The sequence below is a fragment of the Macaca mulatta genome, chromosome X (genome assembly GCF_049350105.2).
Source record: "Macaca mulatta isolate MMU2019108-1 chromosome X, T2T-MMU8v2.0, whole genome shotgun sequence".
In the NCBI taxonomy this organism is placed as follows: Eukaryota; Metazoa; Chordata; class Mammalia; order Primates; family Cercopithecidae; genus Macaca; species Macaca mulatta.
Genome location: NC_133426.1, coordinates 31,583,930 through 31,603,711, shown reverse-complemented (window position 1 = coordinate 31,603,711; position 19,782 = coordinate 31,583,930). Strand labels below are relative to the sequence as shown.

At 36.2% G+C, this 19,782-nt stretch overlaps 1 protein-coding gene across 10 annotated transcripts in view; it reads left to right on the top strand.

Moving 5' to 3' along the window:
- Window positions 1-19,782, top strand: part of DMD (dystrophin) — a 2,157,177-nt gene that overhangs the window by 1,558,188 nt on the left and 579,207 nt on the right. For all 10 annotated transcript variants that reach the window (XM_077988314.1, XM_077988313.1, XM_028842274.2 and 7 more), the window contains one exon: window positions 15,629-15,840. In XM_077988314.1, the coding sequence (XP_077844440.1) occupies window positions 15,629-15,840 (212 nt within the window). The remainder of the gene's footprint in view (window positions 1-15,628; window positions 15,841-19,782) is intronic.

The following is a 19,782-nucleotide window of genomic DNA, read 5'->3' as shown; positions in this document are numbered from 1 at the left end:
TAGTGTTAGTGATTCAGAAAACTGTTTAAATAATATGCTGCTTTGTGTTTTCTGTGAGAGAACTTTTTTTTTTTTTGAGACAGAATCTCACTCTGTTGCCCAGGCTGGAGTGCAGTGGCGTGATCTCGGCTCACTGCAACCTCTGCTGCCCGGGTTCAAGCAGTTCTCCTGCCTCAGCCTCCTGAGTAGCTGGGATTACAGGTGCCTGCCACTGCACCTGGCTAATTTTTGTATTTTTAGTAGAGACAAGGTTTTACCATCTTGGCCAGGCTGATCTTGAACTCCTGAACTCATGATCCATTCACCTCAACCTCCCAAAGTGCTGGGATTACAGGTGTGAGCCACCACGCCCAGCTGAGAGAACATTTTATCTAACATCCTATTTTAAAAATTTTCAAATACACAGAAAGCTAAAAGAATTGTACAGTGAGTGCTCATGAACCCACTCTCTAGATTTTGTTGTATCACTTCATTCCTTTCTCTACCCGCCAACCCCTATTGTTTTCTGATGCCCTTCAAACTAAGTTGGTGACATCGGTTCCCTTTACACCTAAGTTCTTCAACGTGCATGTCATTAACCAGAGCTCAATATTTGTTCACATTTCTTTTGTTTGTTTGTTTGTGGCAAAATTTGTATAGACTAGAATGTGTAAATCTCATGTGTATTTTGAAATGAGTTTCGACACATGCCTCTCTTAAGATACAAAAAAAATAGCCTTGGCCCAGACAAGAGGGAACATTTTTTAGGTTGGCTTGAGTTTCCTTTGACATGTAGCATGACTGAATATATGACCATAAGATTGCCAAGTTGAAATATACCAAAGGTCCATCCAGGGGAACAATGTGGCTATTGATATGTTATTTGTTCATCTAGGCAATGGGCTGGGTGAGTTCTTCACAAAAGCCTTATAAGGTGAGCTTTCAACTCTGACAGAGGCATCAAGAAATGTATTTCACAAACTGTTAGAGCTTGCGGCATCCCCAGGGATCATCCAATCTATCCTCCTTTGCTTTATGACTCAGGATTTAAGAAGCCCCAGAAAAGTCCAACAGTGTTACAAAAGTACATGATTGCCTATTTATGGCCCCATAATTGAGAGCTGTCTAGGGGTCAGGTATTTTTCTCAGTGCCTTGTGTACGTTATTTCCTTTCATCTTTCTAGATTATTAATCTTCTTGTTATTATTATCCCCATATAATAGAGGAGTAACCCGTGCAAAAATAGCATTAAACTATTGATCTTTTCCATGTTCCTAACTAACCTTAAATGTTAGGCTAATACTATAAAATTTTAAAATTTAGTCATTTGTTCTGGGTCTGTCTTCCATGAACTTAACCAAAATACTTGGCTGTTTCTGCATTCTAGCTTTTCGGGATTTAGAGAAAAAACAACTTGGTCATCATAGTGGTGAGGATTTATTCGTGTGCCAATAACTCCCCTCTCTTTTTAGTTTTTGATCTGTTACATCTCAGATACTTTATTCTCTATTTGTAAAACAACCACAATCCTCCTCCTCTTCTATATCTAAGTGAAGCAAATGCCCATTCATACTAGCTACATGGTTAGCATATATGTTTTTTCCTCTTCGTGGGTTTGAGTTGAAACTTCTTTTGCAAAGCTTAACTATAGATAAGTCTTCCACAGAACCCTGTTTAAATGCCTTGTGGAAGTAGAAGAGACGTATCTTAATATTCCTTATAATTTTTGTTATTATTTGGACTTCCTTCATTTCCTTGTATGCCTTTGTATGTCAAACACTGAGTTATGCTTACATTACTCTAGGTATAGTTGTATCCTAACTTTGTACAAGGTTACAATAATGGTGGTTTCCTTGTTTTCAGCTTCATTCTTGATTATACTTAACAGTTTTTGATGGTTTTAGCCTCAGAGAACAGTCTATTGCTATTTCTACCTTTTTCCTGATCCCAACAAATAGTTTAGAAATCTTTGTCTTAACTGCAATTGGGATCATTTTTCCTTTAGAGTTGCCCACAGTTAAACATATCTGTGACTCTCCACTCACTCAAATGACCTCAAAAGATTTACCTGCAATTTAAGCCTTTCAGCTTGGCATTTTCTACCTGGAACTCTGGCGTACTCTGTGGGGTCAATGAGCTCCATAGTGTGCACTCCCTAGCAGATCATGAATGTTTGTTGATAACTGTAATTCATTGTTCAGTCTTGTCTATACAGAGAAGCAATAGCATCTTGCTTTAGTAGGATCCTTTATGCTTTTATTCATTATTGAATTTTATCTTCACAGTAATTCTGTGGTTCTGCAGTTGTCATTATTTCAGTTTGAGAGTTGGGGAAACTGAGATCATGGCAAATCAACTTTTCCCATTTAAATCAGCTATTTCATCACAAATCCAGGATTATAACACAAGACTAACTGCTAGTCAAAGTCGCTTTCTAAAAGTCAGTTACACAAACTTCTAATTCTTGTGCTGTGCAGTCAGTACAGAAATTGCAACAGAACCGTTCTTTGTTCTGCAGCAGTGTATGTTCAAAAGGTAGTCATTTCCTGTGTATAAATAACATTCCTCCCTAAGAGAGATGTTGTAGGAATTTATATCAGTCAAGAATGTATCGCGATAATTAAACATAGCTAGTTTAAAAAACTTGAAGTGAGAGATTGGTTACTATTCAATCAACTGAACTGTTTCTTTCTCTGCAATGTTGTGGTTCTTGACATGATTGCTGAGTTTCCAATTTGACACTTCTGGAGGTTCGTAAATCAGGACACATGCTGGGTCTCAGTCTGTCATCCTGAGTCTTAGCATTTGTTATTTATTTCCCTTTATTACCCAACATCTATTTACTGCACAAATCAGCTGAGAAGCTTTCCACGATGGACCTCTGCGAGAAAAAAAAAAAATGATGTGTACATTTGGGTAGCTCTTCAATTACAAACATGCACAGATTATCTGGGTTTATGTGCATATATTTTATTATTTCACTTTTGTATGTCAGATGAGTTTGGTGTAAATGTAAATCGAACAATATGGGCTCTAGTGGTCAAATACACTGCCATAATATATTTTTGATCTATCAATCTCCTGGGTGAAGTGTCGCAAGTGTGACAAAATTCTGTAGTATAAATTGATGCTCAATTATGGACAATTACCGGGTCTATATGATGTCAGACTACCACACTAATCCACTTTTAAGATAACAGCTTCACTTTGATGATCTTCAGATTTTACATTTGCTTTCATTCCTTGACAAAATAAAACACATTTAAAACTTCTAAAACTGTCTTTTGTATATATTTCTGCAGGGTCTACTCTTGGAACTACTATAACAATCAATTGTACTGCTTTGTTTCTTTTATTAAATAGCAGAATAGCTGCTTGATTCGTCTGTATGCGCTGATGTATGTCTGTGAATCTAGTCCAGTTCACCATCCAATAAGAATTTCTGAAATGTTCTTTGTCACATCAATGTACAGTCAAAATCGTATTGTGTTTGTAGCAGAATGATTGCATCCTTTATTATTCACAGCAGCCAAAATGACACATATTTCACCGGTGACACCTTTTTTAAAAAAGATGAATTGGCCGGGCGCGGTGGCTCAAGCCTGTAATCCCAGCACTTTGGGAGGCCGAGACGGGTGGATCACGAGGTCAGGAGATCGAGACCATCCTGGCTAACACAGTGAAACCCCGTCTCTACTAAAAATACAAAAAAAACTTAGCCGGGCGAGGTGGCAGGCGCCTGTAGTCCCAGCTACTCGGGAGGCTGAGGCAGGAGAATGGCGTGAACCCGGGAGGCGGAGCTTGCAGTGAGCTGAGATCCGGCCACTGCACTCCAGCCTGGGTGACAGAGCGAGACTCCGTCTCAAAAAAAAAAAAAAAAAAAAAAAAAAAAAAAAAAAAAAAAAAAAAAAGATGAATTGTCCAAAGTTATATGTAGAATATATTTCACAAGTCACATTCCCTATTTAATAAATGGTGCTGGGAGAACTGGCTAGCCATATGCAGAACAGTGAATTTCTATAAATTGAATGCAACTGTGTAAATAGCATCCAAATCAAGAAACATAATATAATATAACCAGAAGCTCAGGATCCCCCTTCATGTCTCTTCCAGTAATGAACATTTCACAAGAGTGACTACTATCCTTACTTCAAAAGTTTTCTATTACTTTTTCCTGTTTTTATGTATTATATAAAGGAATCGAACAGTCAAATCTACTTGTCTGTGGCTGTATTTTTCCCCTCAACAATGTTTGTGAGATTCATCCATATTATTGTATGTAGTTCTAGATTATTCATTTTTCTTACTGAATAATATTCTGTTGATACCACAATGTATTTACACATGTTGATATAGATGAGACTTTGGGTAGTTTCCAACATGAGGAAATTGCTGTCAATAATTCTGCAATCCATAGCCATGCTACCAACAGTCTAGTACATGGTTTTTGGTGAATGTATTAATAACTATGCATTTCTGTTGGACGTACACCTGGGAGTGGAATTACAACTCAAATAATATTCATTTTTAAAAGTTTATTTCATTTTAATTGACAAATAACTATATTATGGGGTACAATGTGATGTTTCAATCCATATATATACATTGTGGAATAATCAAATCAGGCTAATTAGCATATCTATCACCTCAAATACTTATCATTTTTGTGGTGAGAATATTTAAAATCCTCCTTTTTAGCTATTTTGAAATATACAATACGACAATATTAGCTATAGTTCCTGTGCTGTGCAAAAGAACACCAGAACTTATTCCTCCTGTCTAACTGGAACTTTGTACCCATTGACAAACGTCTCTCATTTTTCCATCCACCCACCACTGCAGCTTTTGATCACCTCCATAATACTCTCTATTTCTATGAGTTCAACTTTTTTAGATTCCACATACAAATGAGATTATATGATATGTGTCTCTCTGTGCCAAGTTTATTTCACTTAACCTAATGTCCTCCAGGCTCATCCTTATTATTCCAAATGACAGAATTTCCTGGGTTTTTAAAACAATTTTTTTATTTTTAATTTTTTGAGGTACATAGTAGGTGTATATATTTATGGGGTACATGAGGTGTTTTGATCTAGGCATGTAATGTGAAACAAGCACATCATGAAGAATGAGGTATCCATCCCCTCAAACATTTATCCTTTGTGCTGCAAACGATGTAATTGTACTTTTAGTTATTTTTTAAATGTACAATTAAATTACTATTGACTATAGTCCCCCTGCTGCACTATCAAATACTAGGTCTTATTCATTCTTTCTAACTATTTTTTGTACTCACTAAAAATCCTCATCTATCCCCTACCCCCACACTACCCTTTGTAGCCTCTGGTAACCATCCTTTTGTTCTCTGTCTCCATGAGTTTAATAGTTTTAATTTTTAGATCCCACAAATAAGTGAGAACATGCAATGATTTTCGTTCTGTGACTGGCTTATTTCATTTAATGTAATGACCTCCAGTTCCATCCAAGATGTTGCAAATGACAGGATATAATTCTTTTTTATTGCTAAATAGTACTGCATTGTTTATATGAGCCACGTTTTCTTTATCTATTTGCATGTTGATGGACAGTTAGCTTGCTTCCAAGTCTTGCCTGTGGTGAACAGTGCTACAACAATATGAGAGTGCAGATAGCTCTTCAATATACTCCCTTCTTTTCTTTTGAGTATGTGCCCAGAAGTGGGATTTCTGGAACATATGGTCATTCTACTTTTATTATTTTGAGGAACATTCATACTGTCTTTATGGAGGCCGTTACTAATTTACAATACTACCAAGAGTGGATAAGGTTTCCTTTTTCTCCATAGCCCCATCAACATTTGTTATCTTTCATCTTTTTGATAATAGTCAATCCAAAAGGCATGAGGTGATATCTCATTGTGATTTTAATTTGCATTTTTTGATGATTAGAGATGTTGAGTATTATATATATCTATATATATGCTGTTTGTCTTCTTTTGAGAAATGTCTATTCATATTTTTGCCCATTTTTTATTAGAGTTATTTGTTTTCTTGTTATTGAGTAGTTTGAGTTCCTTGTATATTTTGGATATTAGCACCTTATCTAATGTATGATTTGCAAATATCTTCTCCCAATCTGAGGGTTGTCTCTTTATTCTATTAATTGTTCCCTTTGCTGTGCAAAGCTTTTTAGTTTGATGTAATCTTATTTGTCAATTTTTGTTTTGATTGACTGTGTTTTGGGGGTCATATGCAAGAAACCACTGTCTAGACCAATGTCATGGAGGTTTTCTCTTATGTTTTTGTAGTTTTTAGTTTCAGGTCTTACATTTAAGACTTTAAACCATTTTGAGTTGATTCTTGTATTGGGGTGAGATAAGGGTCCAGTTTCATTCTTCTGTATGTGAACATTCAGTTTTCCCAATACCGTTTATTGAAGAGACTGTCCTTTCCCTATTGTGTGTTCTTGTTACCTTTGTCAAAAATCAATCTATCAAAAGTGTGTAGGTTTATTTTAGTCCTCTCTGCCTTATTCCATTGGTCTGTTTTTATGTACTTGCCATGCTGTTTTGATTATTATAGCTTTGTAATACATTTTGAAATCCAATAGTGAGAGACTTTCAGTTTTATTCTTTTTAGTAAAGATAGCTTCGGCTATCCAGGGTCTTTTGTGGTTCCATGCAAATTTTAGGATTTTTTTTTTAATCTATAAAGAATGATATACAGATTTTGTTAGGTATTGTGTTGAATCTTTAGATTGCTTTATGTAGTATGGACATTTTAACAATATTCTTCCAATTTATGATCATAAAAATATTTCCATTTATTTGTGTCATCTTCAATTTCTTTCATCAGTGTTTTATAGTTTCAACATACAGATCTTTCCCACTAAGTGGGATTGTTTCCTTAATTTCTATTTTAGACAATTTGTTGTTATTGTACAAACAATAACAATTGTTATTGCTACTGATTTTTGTAAGTTGATTTTGTATCCTGCAACTTGATTAAACTTGTGTATGAATTCTAACAGTTTTCAGTGGAGTCCTTAGGATTTTCTGTATAAGATTATATCATCAGCAAGAAGGGGCAATTTTACTTCATCCTTTTCAGTTTGGTTGCCTTTTATTTCTTTCTCCTGCCTAATTGCTCTGGCTAGGACTCCCAGTACTAAGTTAAACAAGGGTGGTGAAAGTGGGCATCTTTGTCTTGCTCCTGATCTTAGAGAAAAAGCCTTCTACTTTTTACTGTTGTGCATGATGTTAGCTGTGGGCTTGTGATTTATGGCTTTTATTCTTTTGAAGAACATTTCTTCTATACTTAATTTGCTAAGAGTTTTTCTCATGAAAGGATGTTGAATTTTGTCAAATGCTCTTTCTGCGTTTATTAAAATGATCATATGGTTTTTGTACTTCATTCTGTTATATGTTGAATCACATTTATTAATTTGCATATATTGAAACAACCTTCTATCCCAGGGATAAATCTCTCTTGGTCATGGTGAATAACCCTTCTAATAAAGTATTAAATATGGTTCACTAGTATTTCATTGAGAATTTTTGCATCTAAGTTCATTTGTGATATTGGCCTATAGTTTTCTTTCTTTGTAGTGTCTTTGTCTGGCTTTAGAATCAGGGTATTGCTGGCCTTGTAAATAAATTTGGAAGAATCCCTTCCTCTTTAGTTTTCCAAAAGAGTTTGAGGAAGATTTGTATTAGGTCTTCTTTAAATGTTTGTAGAATTCTCCTATGAAGCCATCTGGTCTCGCACTTTCCTTTGATGTGAGAACTTTTAAATACTGATGCAATCTCCTTAACTGTTTCCTTAACTGTTATTGTTCTTTTCAGATTTCCAATTTTCGTTATTCAGCTTTGGTAGATTATGTATTTCTAAGAATTCATCCATTTCTGTTAGGATGTCCAATTTGTTGGTATATAATTGTTCATTGTAGTCTCTTACCATCCTTTGTATTTCTGTGTTATCAGTCATAGTGTCTTCTCTTTAATTTCTGATTTGATTTATTTGAGCCTGCTCTCTTCATTCTTAGTCTAGCTAAGGATTTGTCAATTTTGTTTAGCTTTTCAAAAAACCAACTCTTAGTTTTAATGATTTTTTAATATTGTTTCTCTAGTCTCTATTTCATTTATTTCTGCTCTGATCTTTGTTATTTTCTTCTTTCTGCTAACTTTGGGCTTAATTCATTCTTCTTTTTCTAGTTCCCTGAGGTATAATGCTAGTTATTTCATTTGAGATATTTCTTCTTTTTTGATGTAGGAATTTATCGATATAAACTTCCCTCTCAGCACTGCTTTTGCTACACCCAGAAGTTTTTCTTTGTTGCGTTTTCATTTCTGTTTGTGTCAAGATTTTTAAAAAATTTCCTCTTTAATTTCTTCTTTTGACCCAATAGTTGTTTAGGAGCATGTTGTTTAGTTTCCACATATTTCTTAATTTTATATGATTTCTCATTTTATTGAGTTCTAATTTTATATTGTGATCAGAAAAGATACATGATATGATTTTGGTTCTCTTAAATTTGTTGAGACTTGTTTGTGGCCTAACATATGATCTATCCTGGAGAATGTTACATGTGTACTTGAAAAGAATCTGTATTTTCCTGCTGTTCAGGGCAGAATGTTCTGTATATGTCTTTTAGGTCCATTTTGTCTAAAGTGTCATTCAAGGCCAATGTTTTCTTATGAATTTTTCTGTCTATTGCTTAAAGTGGAATATTGAAATTGCCTACTATTATTATGTTATAGGCTATGTTTCCCTTCAGATCCCTTAATGTTTGCTTTATATATTTAGGTGCTTCGATTTGGGATGCATATATACTTATACTTGTTATGTCCTCTTGATGAAATAACCTTTATCAATACATAATGACCTTCTTTGTCTCTTTTAACAGATTTGACCTAAAGATTATTTTGCCTAAGATAAGTGTAACTACACCTGCTCTCTTTTTGTTCTCATGTACATGGAATATCTTTTTTCATCCCTTTACTTTCAGTCTATGCATGTCCTTTAAGGTGAAATGAGCCACTTGTAGGCAGCACATATTTGGGTCTTGTTTTTTGTTGTTGTCATTAATCCACTCAACCACTCTATGCCTTTGGGGCAAGGCAAAGTCCCTTTTACTTTTCTGTCTACTTTTCTCAAACAGAAGGGGTCTTTCACCATAGCCACGACAGCTGGGAATTTGCTGGGTGACCTATGAAGCCAGCACATCGCAGAGTTCGAGTCCCACAGTGTACTCCCTGGGTATTGCAACTGGTTATTCAAGGTTCAAGGCCTCTTTCGTTAGTTGCTGATGAATCCTGATAGAACTGGGTCCTTCCCTTCAAGGTAGCAGATTCCCTTTTGGCCCCGGGTATGTCTAGAAATGTTATCCAGTAACTGGGGCCTGGAATGGGGGCCTCATGACTCTGCCCATGCCCTATCCTACTGTGGCTGAGCTGATATCCAAGATGCAAGACAAAGTCTTCTTTACTCTTTGCTCTCTTCTCCTTAAGGAGAAGTAAGGAGTCACTTTTGTTGCTGCAAGCTTCACTGCTGGGAGTAGGGGAGGTATGGTGCAACCACTCCCTTATCCATGCCAGCTGGTGTCTCCCTAGGTCATGTGGGAGACCCTAATCCACTGGCTTCAATATATAGAGGGACGTTTCTAAATTATTTATCTACAATTTGATTAAGAAGATAGACACAGGCAATATGATATGCCAACAGATTCTCTCTAACCTATAGTTATTTTAAGAAAGTTAGGGAAAGAGAGGTCATTGGTTAGTTTTGGCTTACAGAATTCTTTGACCCTCCCATATCTTTTAATTTATGGATTTTATATAAGGCACAGATATTCTGCAAGTAAACATGACATTAAAGATGTTTTATACAAACAAGTGTGGTTGATACAAGGGCATTAAATAAGAAACAAAGGAAATTCAGAGGACATTTGTTTCCCTGGAATAGAGATCATGAGCAGGAGAGTGAGAGGAAAATAAGGAAGGAAATGTGAAAGTCTTGAGTCCATTTTCAAATTATGAAAACTTGAAATGCGACAAACAAATAGTGGTTACTTAAGAAGAAAGACTGAAGATGCTGGGCAAAGGTTAACTTTACAAATGGCATTTTTATATCATTATAAAGACAAAGTGGGGATAATGGAAATAATCTACATATACAACTCATTTGACAGACATTTATTGAAGGTATTCCAAATGCCGAACACTAGTTTGTACATTAAGGATGTTTTTGATTTTTACTTTTTACTTTATTTTTATTTTCTAGCTTCTTCCACTTTGCCAGAAAAGGATTTTTTTTAATGGATAAAATACTAACTTAGGCTAGCTTTTTTCAGAAACGGACCTTTAAACAATGATTAATGGTGAAAGTGGTTTGTTTGTAATGTGATCCCGGGAAGTACCAGTAGGAGAGTGGGACAATGAGATAAGAAATGGAAGAAGCCAATAATTAAGCCAGTTATGGAGCAAGTTATTGCTTTGGGCCACGGGGTTTGATCCTGATGAAGGATCTCTGGGAGATAGTAAACAAACAAACAAACAAACAACAGGCCTCAAAGTTGTCAGCCACAAGCAGGTAAGGGCAAGGAACCAGGGTTAACTATTCCGACTCTTATCCATCATTGGCTAAATGCTGCCTGGTACATTAACTTTCCAGCACTTCTGGCCAATGCACCTAGCAAACTGAGGAAAATCTCTCAGGTTTGCAGTAGGGCAAATGCTTGTACTAGGACCCTGCTGGCATATACCTGAATGATGAGTGCCAACGGCAGATAGATGGGCCCCGACAGCATCTTCTACAGATTATGTCCTTGCCTTTGAGGCAAGGACATTGTCTAGAATCAGAGACAGAAATGTAAAATGTAAAAATGTAAATCATAGTAGTACACGGTACAAAATCTTAACAAAGTGTTATTGGAGTACTATGGTGAGAGAAAATGACTGCATAAGAAAGCAGGGGAAGTCTTTATATGTGATGATGACATTTGAGTGCGTGTTCCATTATCAAAGATCTACTTAAAAGGGAAAAAGAATAGAATATATCTTAAATCATGGATGTAACCAGGCAAGGCCACCCTATATGTGAATGTCCTGGGATAATTTTGCCTCCAGATGTCTCTTTTTTTGAGTGTCAATTTCATTTATGTATTTATAATATAAAGAAATTGAATAGAAAGAGGTAAGCATATGGTGGCAAAAATCCCTTCCTACCCATAAGGCTCACAGAATAATGTTGTCTAAATGCCATAATGTTTTTGGTAAGTTTTGGTTCTATAGGCTTTGGAAATTTTTTATGTAGGACCTCCTCCAAGGTGATATAAGCATTAAGTGTATTTATCTAGATACCCTAGTTAAAGCTACTTTTTAAGCAGGATCAAAGTCCTCTTTTAAACTTTTATATTTGAAAGCTATCCCCATGTATAATTCCAGTGATTCTTGTACAATTCCTAGAAGACCTTTGTTTACATCAAAAGAGTTTGTCTCTCTCTATAAGTTAGAACTCGTACATTGTAGTAATGGAAAATCCATTTCAAAGTAGCTTAGACTTACTCAGAAGAAATGTATTGATCAGTGTCATTAAACAGTTGAAAGGTAGGCAAGGCTTGTGTCAGGAATTAAATAGTGTGACCAGATTCTAGTTTTCCTTCTCCGTTGCATGGTTCTGCTCCCCAGTATTTGTTCTGTTTAATTCCTCTTAATTTTTCTAAGATGGATATCAGGATACTGAAGAACTACATGCTTTCTCATCCATCTTAAACAGGGAACAATGGGTTTTCTCTTTTAGAATCACAAACAACAACAACAACAACAACAATCCTAGAGTTGTTTCATTGGTTCTGATTGACCTTACTTGGAACCATAAGTCCATTTTTCAATTAACCACTAAAACCAGGGAGATGAGTTAAAACTAAGTACACACCATCCACAGAGCTACACACCATCCACAGAGCAAAGAGAGGTCTATTGTAGGGAGACTGCACAAATGGAAAAGTAACAGGGGAAACACAGGAGAAGGAGGTAGTTAGTTAATGTTCAATACACTCACCTTCTCAGGGACTTTTCTTCCATCTGGCATCATCTTTGTCTTTTGACCATTTTCCCCCATCAATACCTATATTAATACACAAGTTTTCCATATTTGGAAGAAAACTTCTCTCGACACCAAGCTCCCCTCTGACTTCCTACTTATAATGATCTATGGTTGGATAGTCTACAATTTACTGTCTTTACTTTTTCATAGATATTTGTTAATCTCCTACAATAAGATTTCTACCACTGCACTGAAGTCATTTTGTGTATGGTCTTCAGGGAATTCCATATGACCAAAGCCAATGGATACTTTTGACATGGGCTTTGGGGGTCTAACTTCTTGAATCCAAGTATTGGCTCCAACAGTCACTATCTATATGACCTTAGACCAGTTATTTAACACTGTCTTTATTTCCTCATCTGTTAAATGAGGATAATTGCAACAATACAACATGAAATCAAAAACATAGTCCCCAGAATAATTAAAACTGAGTAAGTGGCACACATTATAGACTACTGTTTTTTTTAAATCAGGTTTATTTCTGTTTGGGTATTTGCTATGCATTGCAAAACTAGTCGACATGTTATATTGCAACTTCAGTTAACGTGTCAACCTCTGTTTAACCATAAGTCTCTCTCTAATCTTTGAACGCCATTGTTTTGTGTCTCCCAAAATCTTTCTTTTCCATGTTCTATAATAGTATACTTTCTTGATATTCCTCTTCCTTCTCTAGTCTTTCATTCATCTTATTTGCTCTTTGTGTTTTATTTATTCTCTATATGTTGTATTTACCAAGAGTCCATTCCCAGCCCTGTGTTGGGCTCAGTCTATGTGCCATATAAATGAGAATGCACTGGCATTTGAGGCTTTGCTTTTTATTTCTCTGTCGACTAGTTTTGCAATACATAGCAAACATCCAAACAGAAATAAACCTGATTTAAAAAAAAAAAAAAAAAAAAAAACAGTAGTCTATAATGTGTGCCACTTACTCAGTTTTAATTATTCTGGGGACTTTGTTTTTGATTTCATGTCACAATTACTAGTTTTGTGGAGTCTATCTAATCCTGATGCTTATTTACAAACTATCTCAAGTATTTATTTATTTATTTTTGAGATGGAGTCTTGCTCTGTCACCCAGACTGGAGTGCAGCAGCATGATCTCAGCTCACTGCAACTTCCGCCTCCCAGGTTCAAGTGATTCTCCTGCCTCAGCCTCCTGAGTAGCTGGGATTATAGGCATGTGTTAAATTTTGTATTTTTAGTAGAGATGGGGTTTCATCATGTTGGTCAAGCTGGTCTCGAACTCTTGACCTTGTGATCCACCCGCTTTGGCCTCCCAAAGTGCTGGGATTACAGGCATGAGCCACCGCACCTGGCCATCTCAAGTATTTCTTTAACTTATAACTTCATATAACTTTGTGGAGGCAATAGGGTTAATTAAAAAGGACATTACTTACATAACAAAATAAGAAGCATAGTTTTATAGTTCTGTGCCATATACATTTTGTTTGTCCAACTGTACCCATTCTTTGACCTTCTCTCCCTTGCTCTTTATTCTGGGAGGCTGACTTGTGTCATCATTGGACTCCCATGCCCTTTGGATTCCAGTTGGTTTAGGCACCCAAGAGCCCTAGAAGGAAATTGAAGACAGGAAGTAAAGTGAGGTCAAGATATTTATTCTCCTAATTCCCTCCCTTTGAGGTTGCCACAGGCTGACTATGTCCCTTGACAAAAGGTTATTGCTCTTCTCAAAGTGGTTTCTCATTACGATTCTCTGCTTCTGGCCACTTTTCCCTCCCCTCATCCCTTGGGCCTAGATGTAGTAACAGCTTTACTGCTGCAAGGTTCTTGTATTATCTGTGATGGTTTCTTATATCCTGATTATCTTGTGACTTGTTCCTTTGTAGATAAACCTCCAGATTACCTAGGCAAAATCACAGAAGAACATGTATGTCCAGCTAAAATATTCCAGAAGACAGTGTGGAAATATTGAAGGGGTTTTTTTTATGAGGGAGTGCAGTGATCAGATTTATATTAGTTTTAATCTTTCTATAGGGTAGAATTTCATTCTAAAACAGAGATTTAGGTCTGGGAGGATGATATAGAGCCTCTTATGGATGTGAGGGCAAAAAATGATAGAGGTTTGCAGTGCCAATAGAAAGAGGAAAGAAGTTGTATATGAAAGAAATTTGTAACTAATTATATGAGATGTTGGGTGACACTTAGGAAAGAATCTCGAATGTCTGTCAGGTTTCATGCTTAAGGGATAAATGAGATGGAGGTTTTATTACTTGTTTTCTGTATTATTTTTATTTCATAAATCCAGCTTAGAGAAATTGTATAGCAAAAATAATGTAATCGTGTTTAATATTCAAAAAGAACATGTTTCAGAGTAGAATCTATACAGCACCTCCCTCTTACACTTCCAGTGATACCAATGATGGCTTCAATATAAGCCAGTCTTACAAAATGTACCCAGCGTGAATTCTTAGGTATTGTTAAAAAAAAGTTGGCTGGGTGCTGTGGCTCACACCTGTAATCTCAGCACTTTGGGAGGCCGAGGTAGGTGGATCACCTGAGGTCAGGAGTTCAAAACCAGCCCGGCCAACATGGTGAAATCCTGTCTCTATTAAAAATACAAAAAAAAAAAAAATAGCTGGGCATGATGGCACGCGCCTGTAGTTCCTGCTACTCAGGAGGCTGAGACAGGAGGATAGCTTGAACCCAGGAGGCAGAGGTTGCAGTGAGCCAAGATTGCACCATTGTACTCCAGCCTGGGTTACAAGAGCAAAACTCCATCTCAAAAAAAAAAAAAAAGTTTCTAATACACTTATCTTCCCTTGGGTTCACTCAGCAGAAGACCCTTGGAAAAGTATTAAAATAAACAGGATTACATTATTTATTTTAAGAGCAAGTGATTTATTTGCAAAGTAAATAAATCAGTAGAAGAGGGGAAAAATGAGACAGGTAAGGCAAGGCAGCCAGTAAAGAGTGGTGCATTTTCAAGCCAGCTACTGTTGTGGGCCACTGGAGCTCTATCCCTTGGGAAACTCTGAAACCCTTGTAAAATACATGCCTCAGAGTTATTTCCCCTAGCATCAAGGGAGCTAGTGTATCAATATCCCAATTCCTACAATTAGTCATTATTTACAGGCTGCCTCTGGGGGCTGGAGGGGAGGCATCAATTGCCTGGTATGTCTAGCCTGCCACATGGATGGCAAAGCAAACTCTTGTGGCAACAGACAGCCTTCAGGCAATGAAATGCCAATGCTGGCACTGGGAAATCAGGCTGATGGGTGCTGAAGTGGCAAGGATAAGGGGATATGGATATTCTGCTGTAGTACTTTCCTAAAAGATGATTCATATTTGGTTCTAGGGATCAAGAATTGAGTTAAAATTTTATATTTATGTTGATTTCTGTCACCTTCAGGAAAATAATTTAACAGAAACTAGTATTTGCCATCAAAAATGTAAGGAATCATGTTTTTCATCATCCTAGCCATAACACAATGCATAATTTTTTAAATAAGCAACATAAATGTGAAATAATGTTTGGAAGGTACATTTAAAATGTCTTCTCCAGACTAGCATTTACTACTATATGTTTATTTTTCCTTTTATTCCAGTTGAAAGAATTCAGAATCAGTGGGATGAAGTACAAGAACACCTTCAGAACCGGAGGCAACAGTTGAATGAAATGTTAAAGGATTCAACACAATGGCTGGAAGCTAAGGAGGAAGCTGAGCAGGTCTTAGGACAGGCCAGAGCCAAGCTTGAGTCATGGAAGGAGGGTCCCTATACAATAGATGCAATCCAAAAGAAAATCACAGAAACCAAGGTTAGTATCAAAGATACCTTTTTAAAATAAAATACTGGTTACACTTGATAAAAATTATACCATGGATTGTAATTTAATGATGTTTAATGTAAATTTATTAACAGAAACTCACATTAAAGCTGAAATGAACAGTAGACTTTTTATATTTATTGTCTTAGAGACAGTGTCTCAATGTCACCCAGGCTAAAGTGCAGTGGCATAATCATAGCTCACTGAGCATTGAACTCTGGGGCTCAAGCAATCCTCCTGCCTCAGCCTCCCTAGTAGCTGGGACGACAGGCGTGTACCACCATGCCTGGCTAATTTTTTAGAAATTTTTATTTTCTGTAGAGATGGGTTCTTGAACTCTTGGCCTCAAGCAATTCTCCTGCCTTGACCTCCAAAGCACTAGGATTACAGGCATGAGCTACCATGCCTAGCCAGTAAACTTTTGAGTCAAGGTAGAGAATAGAGGAAAATTGACAGCTAATGTCAATCTTAAAGTTAATATTGTTTAGTAATCTGGATATAGTGGACTGGTTTTCTATTGCACCATCTTTTAAGATCATTTCAAAATTGGTATACGTACTTATGTAGTTGCATGAAGTCAACCATTCGGGCTTAATTCCTTCCTAGAAAAAGTAACAGGTCTACTCTTTCATATCTTATTTGGAGGCCCTGGATCAAGAAATGGGGGTGGGTGGGTATAAGGATTGGGCAGAAATAAGGAGTACTCTCACTTTCTCCCCCCATTCTCTTACCTCCTGCTCAGCTCATTCTTCCCTTCTTTCTCTTTCCTCTGAAATCTCCTCAAATATCTGTCTGCTTAGTAGTCTATAATTCCTCAGGATAAAAAAAAAAAGAAAAGGAAAAGGAAGAAAATTGCTTAATAACTATGTTTTATCAAGCAGCATGCATAGTGCTTTGCATGCATTTAATTCCTTCAAACTTAGTATTTACTGGTCAGTTTGAAAAGCCCTTAAATGTTAAACAATGGTTAGGCTTTAGGGTATTTTGAGCAGGGAAGTAATATGTTAGGAGGTTGATCAGATTGGGCACTTGATCAAAACCCTCTGTAGATATTTTATCTGACAGAAAAGGCCTTTTGCTAAACCAGTATCTGATTCTTAAATTGGTTATGTCATCTAAGAAGGAAACCATATTGTTTTCTTGGATGAAATGACCTCCATTTCCAAATTAGTCAGGTTAGACTATGCTAAACTATAGTAAGAAATGAACTCTGAAATCTCAATAGTGTAATACAATAAAGACTGCTTTCTTATTTATATCATAGTCCAGCAGAGGTTGACAAGCCATTCTTAGGAGCTGTCCCCCAACATGGTCACTTGGAAACCCAGACTTTTCCAATTTTGTGACACTGTCATTTTTAACACACTGCCAAAGGCCACTGCAGAAAAGGAAGAGAGAATGTGGTCAGTCAATCCATGGAGTTTTATGGCCAGGCCTGGAAATTATGTATACCACTTCTGCCACGTCCCATCACACAGAACTTGTTCTTGATTTAATTTCAGGAAGAGTTAATGGAATTAGTGAGCTTTTAGCCAATCTCTGTCATAGCTATTTTATCAAAGGGACCTGAGCTGCTACGAGGACAAGGTCTTAGTTTATATGATGAGAATGTTAGAAAGCCACATAGAATTTTACAGTCTTATCATTAGCTCTGTTGGAGTCAAAATCTGGGTGAATAAAAATTCTTTCAAGAGACACATGTTACCACTAATAGTTTTTTCAATGGATGAGCATAGATGAATTAGGAATTTCCAATGGTCATTTTCCTAATTCCTGGTCTGACTATGTAATATATAGAATCGTGGTTATTCTTGAAAGCTCTAGTCATATCGATGAGGTAGTCAGCATATTATTTATGCTACTTCTTTTTCTTCTCTATAAGTTTGGGATACTATGAATCTATTGGATCACAAACCAAAGTACTTAACTGGTAAGAAGTTATAAGCAGAAAATACGAAGTTTGGACTGGATCCTTGAGTTAGACGAGAAGAAGGAGAGATGAGAGGCATATAGTGACAGATTTGACTACAACAAGAGGACTCTGGTAGTTGGCAAATGAGAAATAAATTTAATCTAAGAAAATTCTAAAGTGATAGTAAGAATTAGGGTTTAATTGCCCTTAGAAGAGCAAGTAGCTTTAAATAAGAGACAAAAATACCTGCAGAAGGAAATATGAAAGTAGAAAACAAAACAATTGCATTGTCAAAACATGTAAGATGTTTTAAACACCTAAAATAAAACCAGAATTGTATTATAATTGCTATCCTTTGTCAAACTTTTGAAATTTAAAAAAATGCTTTGGAATGGTCTAAAACTACATCATAAAAATGGCTCAGCCACTATCTATAGAGATTGACATTTTTTGTTTGTGTTCTGTGTTTAGGAATTTAATGATATATATTACTGCAGATTCAATGTAAGTTCACGATACAGATAAAGATGGCCAAAGCTGTAATTTTTTCCTTCATTTCTTGAATGATGTATGCTAAAATTAAAGTAATCCTAATGTTAATAATAACTTTTAGTGAATGCTTGCTGTGTGTCAAAAAGTATGCTAGTCACTTTACATATATTGGTTTATTTCATGCTTTCAAAAACTCTCTTTGAAAAGTACTCTGATTATTCTTAGTTTTCAGATAAGAAAACTGAAGGCTAGAGAAGTTCAGAATCTTCTTTTGAAAGTGATAGAGTTGTGATGTGAATGCATAGCAGTTATTCTTGTAGGTCACATCACAGGCTTTCTCTTCCACTTGTCTACGTGGCTAAAACAAAGCAAGAAAACCTCATACAAATCCGAAAAATACTTATGTAATTATTATTGACAAATAAGATTATATTACATTACTGATAAACCAACAGGTAGAAAATGAAAGCAATGAAATAGTATACTGGGAAAAAAAATTTATATTCTTAGATGAAAAAGTAAAACAGTAATTGCAAACTCCATTTCATTTTTACTGAAATGACAATGTTTAATTCTTCTAAAAGGTAGGGAGCAAATAAAATGGATATCTGGTCTTTACATCGAATGTGTCATCACTACTAAGTGATATTAGCTGGCTTATTACTTACAATTTTCTTTTAGGAAAAAAGTGTGAAAATAGACAGGAGGAGGCATTAAATGACTCAAGCAACACCCCCTTGCTCCATAAGTTCATTCTGAGTCTGTGTGCCTAAGATTAACAAGAGAGTCTGTGAGTCTCACAAGGCAATCACGAAGCTATGTCTACAGCCTTGGAGAGCTATGATTACAGCAGCCAGCCTCCTTTGCAGCACCTCAGTGATGACCACCCTAACTCTCACTAGTGAGCAACAATGAAATGCTTCAAACCCAACCACCAACACTGTTATACTCTTAAAATTTGAGCCAGTCACCATACCTGAACCTAAAAAGAAAATTACCAAAAATCTTGATACGTTAATGATTCATAATTGCTAATCTTTATTGATAATCTCTTCTAGTTCTTATCTACATATATTTTAATTGTCTACACAATGTAAATTAAATTTTAAATTCTGATTTGTAAACTTAATATTATTGCATAAATATTTATCAATGTTGTTAAACATCTTTTAATAATTATCATTTTAAATTCTTTATATTATTTCATTAATTTCCATCTTTATTTCCTTGCTGCTCTGACATTTAGAAAAAACTCCTCCTTTTATTTAGAAAAAAAGAGTGGCGAGGCCGGGTGCGGTGGCTCATGCCTGTAATCCCAGCACTTTGGGAGACTGAGCCGGGCAGATCACGAGGTCAGGAGTTTGAGACCAGCCTGACCAACATGATGAAACCCTGTCTCTACTAAAAATACAAAAATTAGCCTGGCGTGGTGTTGCATGCCTGTAGTCCCAGCTACTTGGGAGGCTAAGGCAGGGGAATCGCTTGAACCCGGGAGGCGGAGGTTGCAGTGAGCCGAGATCACGCCACTG